Below are 14,664 nucleotides of genomic sequence, written 5' to 3' on the forward strand. Positions count from 1 at the left end.
ATAGAAACAGAAGGAAAGCTACCAAACTCATTCTATGAGGCCAATATTACCTTGATCCCCAAACCAGGCAAAGACCCCCTCAAAAAGGAGAATTACAGACCGATTTCCCTAATGAATATGACGCCAAAATCCTCAACAAGATACTTGCTAATAGAATCCAACAGTACATTAAAAGGATTATCCATTATGATCAAGTGGGATTCATACCTGGGATGCAAGCGTGGTTCAATATTCGCAAATCAATCAGCGTGATACATCATATCAACAAGAAAAGACTCAGGAACCATATGATCCTCTCAATTGATGCAGAAAAAGCATTTGACAACATACAGCATCCTTTCCTGATTAAAACCCTTCAGAGTGTAGGAATAGAGGGTACATTTCTCAATCTCATAAAAGCCATCTATGAAAACCCAATAGCAAATATTATTCTCAATGGGGAAAAGCTGGAAGCCTTTCCCTTAAGATCAGGAACACGACAAGGATGCCCACTCTCGCCACTATTATTCAACATAGTACTAGAAGTCCTTGCAACAGCAATCAGACGACAAAAAGGGATCAAAGGTATCCAAATCGGCAAAGAAGAAGTCAAAATGTCTCTCTTCGCAGATGACATGATACTCTATATGGAAAACCCAAAAGAAGCCACTCTATAACTTCTAACTATTAGAAGTTATAGAGCAATTCAGTAATGTGGCGGGATACAAAATCAATGCTCAGAAATCAGTTGCATTTCTATACACGAATAACGAGACCGAAGAAAGAGAAGTTAGTGAATCCATCCCATTTACAATAGCACCAAAAACTATACGTTACCTTGGAATTAACTTAACCAGAGACGTAAAGGACCTACATTCTAGAAACTATAAATCACTCTTGAAAGACATTGAGGAAGACATAAAAAGATGGAAAGATATTCCATGCTCATGGATCGGAAGAATTAACATAGTTAAAATGTCCATGCTACCCAGAGCAATCTACACTTTCAATGCTATCTCGATCAAAATACCGAGGACATTTTTCAAAGAACTGGAACAAATAGTCCTTAAATTTGTATGGAAACAGAAAAGGCCCCGAATCTCCAAGGAACTGTTGTAAAGGAAAAACAAAGCTGGGGTATCACAATGCCAGATTTCGAGCTATACTACAAAGCTGTGATCACAAAGACAGCATGGTACTGGCACAAAAACAGACACATAGACCAATGGAACAGAAGAGAGAGCCCAGAAATGGACCCTCGGCTCTTTGGGCAACTAATATTTGATAAAGCAGGAAAAAACATCCAGTGGGAAAAAGACAGTCTCTTCAATAAATGGTGCTGGGGGGGCGCCTGGGTGGCACAGCGGTTAAGTGTCTGCCTTCGGCTCAGGGCGTGATCTCAGCATTCTGGGATCGAGCCCCACGTCAGGCTCCTCCGCTATGAGCCTGCTTCTTCCTCTCCCACTCCCCCTGCTTGTGTTCCCTCTCTCGCTGGCTGTCTCTATCTCTGTCGAATAAATAAATAAAATCTTTAAAAAAAAAAATAAATGGTGCTGGGAAAATTGGACAGCTACATGCAAAAGAATGAAACTTGACCACTATCTCACACCATACACAAAGATAAACTCCAAATGGATGAAAGACCTCGATGTGAGACAGGAATCCATCAAAATTCTAGAGGAGAACATAGGCAGCAACCTCTACGACATCGGCCAAAGCAACCTTTTTCATGACACATCCCCAAAGGCAAGAGAAACAAAAGATAAAATGAATTTATGGGACTTCATCAAGATTAAAAGTTTCTGCACATCCAAGGAAACAGTCAGAAAAACTAAGAGGCAGCCCACGGAATGGGAGAAGATATTTGCAAATGACACTACAGATAAAGGACTGGTATCCAAGATCTACAAAGAACTTCTCAAACTCAATACACGAGAAACAAATAAACAAATCAAAAAATGGGCAGAAGATATGAACAGACACTTTTCCAATGAAGACATACAAATGGCTAACAGACACATGAAAAAATGTTCAAAATCATTAGCCATCAAGGAAATTCAAATCAAAACCACACTGAGATACCACCTTACGCCAGTTAGAATGGCAAAAATAGACAAGGCAAGAGACAACAATTGTTGGAGAGGATGTGGAGAAAGGGGATCCCTCCTACATTGTTGGTGGGAATGCAAGTTGGTACAGCCACTCTGGAAAACAGTGTGGAGGTCCCTTAAAAAGTTAAAAATTGAGCTACCCAATGATCCAGCCATTGCACTACTGGGTGTTTACCCCAAAGATACAGACGTAGTGAAGAGAAGGGCCATATGCACCCCAATGTTCATAGCAGCAATGTCCACAATAGCTAAATCGTGGAAGGAGCCGAGATGCCCTTCAACAGATGACTGGATTAAGAAGTTGTGGTCCATATATACAATGGAATATTACTCAGCTATCAGAAAGAACGAGTTCTCAACATTTGCTACAACATGGACAGCACTGGAGGAGATAATGCTAAGTGAAATAAGTCAAGCAGAGAAAGACAACTATCATATGATTTCTCTCATCTATGGAACATAAGAACTAGGATGATCAGTAGGGGAAGAAAGGGATAAAGAAAGGGGGGGTAATCAGAAGGGGGAATGAAACATGAGAGACTATGGACTATGAGAAACAAACTGAAGGCCTCAGAGGGGCGGGGGGTGGGGGAATGGGATAGACCGGTGATGGGTAGTAAGGAGGGCACGTATTGCATGGTGCACTGGGTGTTATACGCAGCTAATGAATCATTGAGCCTTACATCAGAAACCGGGGATGTACTGTATGGTGACTAACATAATATAATAAAAAGTCATTAAAAAAGATAACACGTTACTAAACAACAAATGGGTAAACCAAGAAATCAAAGGAGAAATAAAAAATTACATGGAAACAAATGAAAATGAAAATATGATGGGCCAAAATATCTGGGGTTCAGTAAAAGTGGTTCTAAGTTATTATAGCAATATAGGCCTACCTCAAGAAGCATGAAAAATCTCAAATAAACAATGTAATCTTACCTCTAATGCAGCTAGACAAAGAACCACATACAAAACTCAAACCCAGAAGGAGGAAGGAAATAATAAAGTTTAGAGCAGAAATACATGATATAGAAACTTAAAAAAACAATAGAACAGATCAATGAAACTGGGAACTGGTTTTTTGAAAAGATCAACAGAATTGATAAACCTCTAGCCAGACTCATCAAAAGAACAAAACAAAACAAAAAACAAAATGAGAGGGTGAAAATAAAGTCGTTAATGAAAGAGGAGAAATAATAACTGACAGTACAGAAACACAAGCAATTATAAGAAATTATGAAAAGTTATATGCCAACAAATTGGGCAACCTAGAAGAAATGGATGAAACCCTAGAAACATATAACCTACCAAAACTGAAGCAGGAAGAAATTGAAATTTTGAACAGACCAATTACCAGCCAAGAAATTGACTCAGTAATCAAAAAATTCCCAACAAACAGAAGTCTAGGACCAGCTGACTTCAAAGGTGAATTCTACCATACATTTAAAGAAGAGTTAATACTAGTCTCAAGATATTCCAAAAAAAATAGAAGAGAAAGAAAAACTTCCAAATTCATTCTGCGAGGCCAGCATTACTCTGATACCAAAACCAGATAAAGACACCACCAAAAAAGAGCACTACAGGCCAATATCTCAATGAATATAGATGAAAAAAATCCTAACAAAATACCAGCAAACTGAATCCAACAATACATTTAAAAAATCATTCACCATAATTAAGTGGTATTTATTCCTGGGATGCAAGGGTAGTTTAATACTTGTAAATCAATCAACATGATACCTCACATCAGTAAGAGGCAGGATAAAAACCACGTGATCATTTCAATAGACACAGAAAAAGCCTTTAACAAAGTACAACATCCTTTCATGATAAAAACCCTCACAACAAGTTAGGTTTAGAGGGAACATACCTCAACATAATAAAGGCCTTATATGAAAATCCCACAGAACATCATACTGAATGGGGGGAAAATTGAGAGCTTTTCCCCTAAGGTCAAGAATAAAACAAGGATAAACTCTCGCCGCTTTTATTCCGCTTAGTACTGGAAGTCCTAGTCACAGCAATCAGACAACAAAAAGGCGTCCAAGTTGGTAAGGAAGAAGCAAAACTTTCACTATTTGCACTATTTGCAGATGACAAGATACTACATATAGAAAACCCTAATGACTCTACCAAAGACTGATATATGAATTCAGTGAAGTTGCAGGATACAAAATCAATGTATAGAAATCTGTTACATTTCTGGGGCGCCTGGGTGGCTCAGTAGGCTAAGCATCTGACTTCTCATTTCAGCTCAGGTTATGATCTCAGGGTCATGAGATTAAGCCCACATAGGGCTCCATGCTCAGCACAGAGTCTGTTTGAGTTTCTCTCCTTCTGCCACCCCACACTCTCATAAATAAATAAATAAATAAATAAATAAATAAATAAATAAATAAAAATTTAAAAAAAAAGAAACGTTACATTTCTGTAAATTAATAAAGAAGCAGCAGAAAGAGAAATTAAAAAAACAATCCCATTAACAATTGTACCAAAAGTAATAAAATATCTAGGAATAAACTTAACCAAAGAGGTAAAAGACCTATACTCTGAAAACTATAAAACACTGATGAAAGAAATTCAGGATGACACATAGAAATGGAAAGACATTCCGTGCTCATGGATTGGAAGCAACAAATATTTTTAAATGTCTACATTACTCAAAGCAATCTACAGATTTAATGAAACCCCTATCAAAATACCAACAGCCTTTTTTCACAGAGCTAGAACAAACAATCCTAAAATGTGTATGGAAACACAAAAGACCCCAAATAGCCAAAGCAATCCTAAAAAAGAACAAAGCTGGAGGTACCACAATTCCAGACTCCAAGTTACATTACAAAGCTGTAGTAATCACAACAGTATGGTACTGTCATAAAAAAAGACACAGATCAATAGAATAGAATAGAAAACCCAGAAATAAACCCACAATTATATGATCAATCTTCAACAAAGGAAGCAAGAATATGCAATGGGAAAAAGTCTCTTCAACAAATAGTGTTGGGAAAACTGGACAGCTAATGCAGAAGAATGAAACTGGACCACCTTCTTACACCATACACAAAAACTCAAGATGGATTAAAGACCTAAATGCAAGACTTGAAACTGAAACAATAAAAATCCTATAAGAGAGCACAGGCAGTAATTTCTCCGACATCAGCCATAGCATTTCTCTAGATAACCTAACCTGAGGCAAGGGAAATAAAAGCAAAGATAAACTATTGGGACTACATCAAAATAAAAAGCTTCTGCACAGGAAAAAAAAAATCAACAAAACTAAAAGGCAACCTACTGAGTGGGAGAAGATAAGGGGCACCTAACTGCTTCAGTGTGTAGAGTATGTGACTCTTGATCTCAGGGCCATGAGTTCAAGCCCCACACTGGGCACGGTACCTACTTAAAGTAAAAAACAAACAAACAAACAAACTGGGAGAAGATATTTGCAAATGACTATCCAATAAAGTGTTAGTATCCAAAATACATAAAGAACTAAGGCAACTCAACACCCAAAAGGCAAATAATCCAATTAAAAAATTGGCAGAAGACATGAACAGACATTTCTTCAAAGATATGCAGATGGTCAACAAAAAAGATACTCAACACTACGCATTATCAGGGAAATGCACATCAAAATTACAATGAGATATCACTTCACACCTGTAAGAATGGCTAAAATAACACAAAAAATAACAAGTGTTGGCAAGGATGTGGAGAAAAAGGAACCTTTGTGCACTCTTGGTGGGAATGTAAACCAGTGCAGCCACCGTGGAAAACAATATGGAGGTTCTTCAAAAAATTAAAAATAGAACTACCCTACAATCCAGTTATCTCACTACTAGGTATTTACCCCCAAAACACAAAAACACTAATTTGAAGGGATACATGCACCCCTATGTCTATTGCAGCACTATTTACAATAACCAAAATATGGAAGCAATCCAAGTGTCCACTGATAGATGAATGGACCAAAATGTGGTATGTATATACACATACACAATGGAATATTATTCAGCCATAGAAAGAAATATTGCCATTTGCAACAACATGAATATGAGCTAGGGAGTCTAATGCTAAGTGAAATAAGTCAATCAGAGAAAGATAAATACTATATGATTTCACTCATATGTGGAAATTAAGAAACAAAATAAATGAGCAAAAGAAAAAGAGAGACAGACAAATCAAGAGACAGATTCTTAACAACAGAGAACAAACTGATGATTACCAGAGGGGAGGTGGGGGACAGGGAATGGGTGAAATAGGTGGTGGGGATTAAAGAGTATACTTATCATGATGAGCACTGAGTCATGTATAGAATTGCTGAATCACTGTATTGGACACCTGAAACTAATATAATACGGTATGTTAACTATACTGGAATTAAAATGAAAAACTTCTAAAAAACATACACAAAAAGCAAACAAAAAGTGCTGAGTAGAAAAAATGACACTTTTGTAGCATAATACCATTGATAGAAATTTCAAACATACAACATAATGACTGATCTTATAAGGGATATATATGTATGTTTAAGGATGCATACATGTGTGCGTGCCTACGGGGGAGAATAGGAATTGGGAATTATTTGGGAAAAAATAAACCAAGAAATGAGTGTTGGACTAAACAATTTTGATAATGTACTATGAATTGAAGTCCAAAAATATAAACGGAGATTTAAAAAAGCAAGAGCCATACCTTCCTAGCCTTTCTCTAAATAGAAGACAGAGTCCTAACAGCCTCAAATATCCAGACAGCCTCTGAGACTCTGAAGCTGCAAATTCACGGGGGCTGAATGAACTGCTGGCTTTCGGGCATGCAATTCAACTTCTAGCTTGATTTCATGATTAATAAATGCCATGTTAAATGTTACATATATTACATTCTTTCAAGTAATCCTTACAAAAACAAAAAGCTAGAATCATTACTTCAGTTTTATAGATAACTAAACTAAGCTTGAAAGAAGTATAACCACTTTTCAGTTTCTCCTAAAGGAGTTGACATCCATACGAAGGTCTAACTCCAATACCTCTACTTGGGCCAATAATCAAAATGGCAGATACTTTCACTACTTTTTCTGGAAGAATATGCGATGAATTACCATGCAAATGCCTTTAAGAAAGCTGACCAGGAAGGTGAGTTATTTCTCTGTCACTAAAGTATCCTCACCTCATGGCTTCAAGGAATCTGCTTTTCTCCACCACATAACCCATTGTCTCTCTATCTCGAGCTTTGTGGACAAAGTAGAAAATCTTAGTAGGGTACAGCAAATTAATATGCTAAGTAGGAACTCAAAATCAATGTGAAATCATATTCAAAAAAGGAAACGTTTTTTCCAGCTGTCTCTAAAAGGAGCCCAATCATAATGGCAGCAATTTTGCCCAAAATTCATGCAAAGTTCTGGCCCCCAAATATAGTAACTACTAAAAAGGCACAGGACTCTGGGAAATTTACTTATATTTCACACAAAGCTTTGTATTGTTTGCTCAGGAAGAGAGATCTGAAAAACTTTTAAAAAGAAAGAAAACCTGTAGGCAGAAGAGAACAAGTGGAATCATAACAATCTAAAGAAGCTTAGTGGCATTTCATTTTGATTCATTTACATCAGTTGAGGCAATTTTAAATTATCATTAATTTTCAAATGGCCATCTTTAACTTATTAAAACTGTTTCAAAACTCCTGAAACAACTCCAAGTTTTATAAACGATAATTAATAATAGTTCTTATTAGTGTGAGCTTAATATATACTTATCAAAATAAGCTCTACCATGAAGTTGAGCTATCTTTTTCCTCTTGAGCAACAGGAATGATAGAAAACAAAAAATAGTGTATATGGAAAACCCAATCTTACTTAGACTCTTTCTTAGACCCCCAAGTCTGGTTAACAAGACCTTCAACTGGGAAAAATCATTTCCTTTCTTAAGAGAGAAACTTCTATTTCTGATTTCATTTCCCCTTTTGAATACATATGCTTGTTTTCTCCCTCTCTAAATTCCTTGCAAGGTAGCTAACTTCATGATGTTGGGCAAGAAACACTGAGGATGGGTCTGGAACATGCTGTTATTGCCAGAAAGTAAGGATGCTTGCAAAATGTCAGAGCAGTGCTGAAGGGAGCAGAGTCGGTCCAAATTGGCCACCAGTGGCTCATTCTGATAATTTGAGCATCACAATATATACATTATAATTAATTGAAATGTGTTAAGATTGTAAAAGCCCATGAATTCATGAGGCTAAAAAGAAAAATGTTAAAATGCAATACACAAATACAGAATGAATGATACATATAAGAATGAATTTAGTAATTACAAAGTGTAATATTCACATGTATGGATTATATATGTATATATAATATATATGTAAATATACATATATACATATTTATATATAATTCATATATATGAATTACCTTTCCAATAGGCATATAAGGCATATAAATGTGTATATGTGTGTGTTGGTATACGCAGTATAGATCTCTTACCTATAGATCTCTTACCTTTCCTAGGTTTTTCATCTCCTTAATCAAAAGTCAAATTCAAAAGAGGCTTCCTTCCCTGGCCATACAATCTAAAATATCAACCTTGTTCTCTACCCCTTCCTTCATCTTCTTCTCCTTAGAATTTACTCTCTTACATACTATATTTTTTCTTATATATATATATTTTGTTGTTAGTCTTCCTCATTAGAAATTAGCTCTATATTTAAAAAAAGCAGTCATTTTTGTCTGTGTAGTTCACTACTGTATCTCCAATGCAATGCCTACATTAGAACAAAGTCTGGCACACGGTAGGTACTCTATATAAAATGTTTCAATAAAACACACACACACCTCCTGCTTAATCAAGAGTATATAAAAGAAAAATTTTAAAAATGACAAGCAAAAGTTGCACAAACGGACATGGCAGAAAAATATGTTCAGCAGCATAATAACCAGATGAAAAAAGGAATCCAACAGTTCCACCACCACTGGTCATACTTAATAACCAAGTGGAAAGGGTTTTGCCAGTGTGTTCTGAATGAATTAGTCCATGTCCTAAAGAGAATTAACTGAACAAACTCAAACCCTCATCTCTTAGGACAAGAAATGTCTAGATGACCCTAATAACTATAAGATACTAATAAGCATAAGTTTTTAGTAATGCTAAAAGATCAAGTCACTAAATCTCAATAAGATAATGGGTTGTATAATTGCAGATAAATAAAATTTAATACCTCATTTTAAGGAGAAACAATTGTAAAGTACAAACACCTATGCTAACGGCATGAGCATAAAAGATTTTACCAACATTACAAGTGAAGTTTAATTGAAAAAACAGAGAATTGATCAGTGGCTTGGGTTTATGTCACCTTAGAGGAAGAAATCAGGTGCCATACTTAGATCAGAATCATTAGTGAATAACTCAAACTCTTCACTGGTCTGAGTCATCACCCTTTTTCCTTTAGGCCTGGTAAGTTGACTGTAACCTTATGGAGCTTTCCAAAATAAGTTATTATTCAACTCTTAGTATGAAAAGAAGTATTTCTAGACCTCTAGAACATATAAGAATAAAGAAATGACATGGATTTTCAACATATGATATTGACATTTTAGTTAGATGTAATGTTTGGCAGTGTTTTGCAATCAATATATTTTTTTCTGTTCAAGGTTTGAAGTATTAAGCTACACTAAATCTGCAGTTTCAGTTGTTTCAAGGGAATCTGTAAATATTTAGGAAATTTTCAGATTTGTATTAGATATAAATATAAATTGACTAATAAATTATGAGTAGTCAGTTTCACTCCACACCCATATATAAATCATTTACTCTTTCCTAATTCATTTGTTCTTTTGTTTTTATAGATGCTTTCCAGACAATGTCCAAGATTCTAATGGTTCTAACTGTTGAAGGTGGCCCCATTACCATATCATCAGTTTACCTCTCTACATCCACTCAGATAAAACAAGAATATACTGCCCTATACCCTCATATTCCTCATTACTCTGAAGAATGGTAATAACTTATGCCCTAAAAATTTTAGGCTCCAACTGTTTTACTTTTACCATATGTTGAAAATGTCCCATCCTTTCTGTGTGCTGGTAATGTCTTTGTCTGAATCTCTAGTTCCAAAGAAGTTACCCATAAACTTCTTAAGCCAAGCTTACAACTGACCCACAAATGAAGACCTCATTTACAATTCTATTATATTCTATTATATAATATGTTTAAACCCATACTGAAAACAGAAAATCAAATAATTTCTTTAAGATGAGGAGCCATTCATTAATGTGACAGATCCATTATTCTCTTAGCTTGCCACTCTTTATTTAAAGGCCTATGGTGAGTCACCACCACACGTGATTTTAATTCCTTATGGGAAAGCCTGTTAAGGAGCTTTACTAAGTGAATTTTTGAAAATTTATCCTTATCATGAGTCCAACAAATACCAAATTAATTTTTATCAAGTAAAATATAATAATTCTCTCAGCTTTATGAAGGCTGTGTATTCAACTTCCATATACTTGTTTTAGCAAAAGGTTGCTCAGGGTAAGTATGCCATAAAAGATAAGGCTTTCTCACATGTATAGCAAACACAGGGTGTATGAATCAGGACTGTAATTCCAAGAGGCAAAAATCCAATTCAAATTAAGCAAAAAAAGGAAATTTATTGGATCACAAAAATTAAAAAGTAAAAGATGGTATAGACTTCAGGCATGATTGAATTCAGAAGATCAAACAATGTCATCAGATTTCTGTCTCTTTATCTCCATTTTCCTCTGTGTTGGACTGATCTTGGGAAGGCTTTCCTCATGTGGTGGCAAAAAAGCTACTGGTAAGTTTTTAACCTTGAAAATCCATCAAATCCTTGAAACTTGCAATTCCAGGAAAAAAATGATCTTCTCTTACTATCCATAACAATACCCCCCTAGGATTCTAGTGGTCCAAACAGGCCATCTGCCAATCAACCCCTTATTAACCAGATTGTAGCCAGCCTATGACCAATCCACTCCTCTCCCTGATCAATAATTTCATCAGAATGATATGCACTGATGGTGAAGTAAGTTTCAAATGGGGCATAGAACAGATCCAAAAGTAACAGATGTCTACTATTCAGGCTGTTTCAAATAACGAATACTCATAAATAGAAGGCTTCTCCATATTTACTACAGTCACAGAATCATTAACCAAAGAATTCACTGATATTTATTTAATAAGGACTGAGTGGTGACTAAATGTTTTCTTTCATATAGTTGTTATAATCAGAGAGTTTCTCTATTATGAATTTTCTGATGACGTCTAAGGGCTGAGGCACAGCTAAAATTATTCCCACACTCATTACAGTTATAGGGTTTGTCTCCAGCATGAATTCTCTGGTGTAGCCTAAGGGACAAGATCTGATGGAAAGCCTTCCCACATTCATTACATTCATAGGGTTTCTCTCCAGTGTGAATTCTCTGATGTTGATTAAGGTATGAGCCACAACTGAAGGCCTTCCCACATTTGTTACATTCATAGGGTTTCTCTCCTGCATGACTTCTCTTATGATGAATTAGAACTAAAGCATCACTGAAGGCTTTCCCACATTTACTGCATTCAAAAGGTCTCTCTCCAGTATGTATTCTATGATGTCGATTAAGTTGTGAGTCAGTCCTAAAAAACTTCCCACATTTGATGCATTCATAAGGCTTTTCACCTGTATGAATTCTCTGATGTTGATTAAGGTGTGAGCGATAGCCAAAAGTCTTCCCACATTCATTACATTTAAAGGGTTTCTCTCCTGTATGAATCCTTTGATGCAGAGTAAGGGCGATGCGTCTGCTAAAGGCTTTTCCACATTGATTACATTCATAGGGTTTCTCTCCAGTGTGGATTCTCTGATGCTGATTGAGGTGTGCACTCTGTCTGAAGGCTTTGTTACATTCCTTACATTCATATGGTTTCTCTCCTGTGTGAATTCTCTGATGTTCAACAAGGAAGGCATAACGGCTAAAAGCCTTCCCACATTCATTGCACGCAAAGGGTTTCTCTCCAGTGTGGATTCTCTGATGTTGAGCAAGGTGTGCACTCTGTCTGAAAGCTTTGTTACATTCCTTACATTCATATGGTTTCTCTCCAATATGAGTTCTTTGATGTTCACTCAGAAAGAAGTCATGGCTAAAAGCTTTTCCACAGTCATTGCATACATATGGTTTCTCTCCACTGTGAATTCTCTGAGGTTGAGTAAAGAATGAGTAACAGCTAAAGGCATCATCACATTCATTGAACCCATGTGGTAATTTTCCAAAATGAGTTGTTTGATGTTGAGTGAGTAATGAGTGGAAACTTAAGAGATTTGAAAAATCATTACTTTCATAAGGTTTCTCCCCAGGAGGAATTCCTGTATCTTTTCTAAGGTATCTATTCTGGTTGAATTCTTCACATTCATTATCTGCCAAAGATTCCTTCTCAGCAGGTAATCTTTTATGTTCAATTAGGATGGAATTTGGGGGAAACATTTTATCATAAATATCAAATTCATGTACTTGCTCTACTGTGGAAACTCTCTCTTGTGTTGAAAGTACTGATTTCAAGAGAACACTTCTCTCAGAATTATTATATTTATTGTCTCTTTTCACAGCAGAGATTTCCTTAAGAGATGTCACTTGCCTGATATGCCTCTCCTGATTTCGTTGATGCCGCTCAAATTCACCCTCATATCTCCAGGCTTCTCTGAAACTGGAATATTCAAGGTCATAACTTGTAAGTCTTTCCATTACCATCCCCTGGGATATTTCCTCTTCATCAATGTACCATTTTGGAGATAATTCCTTGATTTCATACCAAGACTCCCAGTCTGAAAAATATCAAGAAAGCAAATGTGTCCTTTTTTCCTCTACAAGGAGAAAACTGTTATAGAAGAAACTGAAGAATTTAATTGGGGGAAAGAGGGGAGAAAGTACATGGTTTTGACACCTCTCAAATACGGCCAAGCAAATATGAAAAAAATACAAAGAAAGAACAAAGAATGAAGAGAGCTGATAAAGGAAGATATATGTGTTGGCAATGGGGAGAAGGTGAGAGAGGAAATGTAGGGCATCAAGCACATTTATATACAGGTAAAATGCAGGGTATCAAGATGCAGACAAAGCAAATGCTGAGAAGATAAGGAATTGAGAACAACTGACTAGATCATAATCACAGTTTCCCTGCCTCTAGTCTTTAAAGTCTCAAGTCCATTCTGCACTTTCCAGTCCTATTCTTAAGACTAAAAGCTCCAGGGATGCCTGGGTGGCTCAGTCGGTTAAGCATCTGCCTTCGGCTCAGGTCATGATCCCAGGGTCCTGGGATTGAGTCCCACATTGGGCTCCTTGCTCAGCAGGGAGCCTGCTTCTCCCCTGCCTGCTGTTCCCCCGCTTGTCCTTGCTGCCTCCCTCTCTTCCTCTGTGTCAAATAAATAAATAAAATCTTAAAAAAAAAAAAAAGACTAAAAAAGCTCCACGAAGGCAGGGATTAATGTTTTACTTATTTTTCTTCTTATGTTGCATTTAGCGCCTAGGACAATGGTAGCATTTTGTTAAATGAATGAATGCTGACAGAAAGCTCAACAATTTCTAAGATTTTTTTCAGGGACCAGAAAAAAAGTATTGTGTTTTGGGGGTTTTTTTCTTTGTTTGTTGTTTTTTTAAGTGTCTAGAAGAAATCTTAAGATCAGCTTTGCTCATCACTGAGAGAAAAATGCTGCCTGGAGAATAGATACTTGATACTTTCAGGAGAGGATATTGGTTGAGATAAGATGGAAAAACTATTTTTTAAAAGATGATCTCAAAGGGGCATTTGGGTGGTTCATTCAGTTAAGCGGCTGGGTCTTGATTTCGGCTCAGGCCATGATCTCAGGGTCCTGGGCTCAAACCCTGCATTGGGCTCTGCACAGATTCTGCTAGTCCCTCTCTCTCTCCCTCTGCTCCTCCCCACACATTCTCTCTCACAAATAAATAAATCTTAAAAAAAAAAAATCTCAAAAAGAGGAAAATGAGGGGCACATGGCTGACTCAGCCGGTGGAGCATGCAACTCTTGATCTTGGGGTTGTAGGTTTGAGCCCCACACTGGGTGCAGAGTCACTGAAAAAATATAAAAAAAAAAAAAAAAGGAAAATGAGAAAGTCCTTTTCATGTCACACACAATAATCAGCCAAAATATTCAACTCTACAGAATCTACTACTATTGCCCACCATCAAGTAGAGGGAAAAAAGTCTGAGACACGGGTTCTTCTCTCTCTCTCCTTTTTTTTTTTTTTAAAGATTTTATTTATTTGAGAGAGAGAGAGAGAGAGCACAAGCAGGGTGAGGGGCAGAAGGAGAAGCAGACTCCCTGCTGAGCGGGGGGGCCCCATGCAGGGCTCAGTCCCAGGACTCCAGGATCCCAGCCTGAATCAAGGCAGACATTTAACCGACTGAGGCACCCAGGTGCCCTTCTCTCTCCTTTTGTAAATTAAAAAAAAAAAAAAAAAAACACACAACTTTGAGTAGGCTCCACAACCAGCATGGAGCCCAATACAGGGCTCAAACTCACAACCCTGAGATCAAGATCTGAGATGAGATCAAGAGTCAGATGCTTTAACTGA

General features: G+C 36.7%; 1 protein-coding gene across 7 annotated transcripts in view; it reads right to left on the reverse strand.

Annotated features, from left to right (window-relative positions):
• Positions 1-10,708: 10,708 nt before the first annotated feature.
• ZNF527 (zinc finger protein 527) overlaps positions 10,709-14,664 on the reverse strand; it is a 30,281-nt gene continuing 26,325 nt past the window's right edge. For 5 of the 7 annotated variants that reach the window (XM_045786228.2, XM_045786218.2, XM_087871073.1 and 2 more), the window contains one exon: positions 10,709-12,896. In XM_045786228.2, coding sequence (XP_045642184.2) covers positions 11,323-12,896 — 1,574 coding nt within the window. In that variant the 3' untranslated portion in view covers positions 10,709-11,322. The remainder of the gene's footprint in view (positions 12,897-14,664) is intronic. The other 2 variants (XM_045786246.2, XM_045786238.2) reach the window with 1 other exon arrangement.

This window comes from Ursus americanus, chromosome 21 (assembly GCF_024610735.1).
Source record: "Ursus americanus isolate L20-20 chromosome 21, mUrsAme1.1.p, whole genome shotgun sequence".
NCBI lineage: Eukaryota > Metazoa > Chordata > Mammalia > Carnivora > Ursidae > Ursus > Ursus americanus.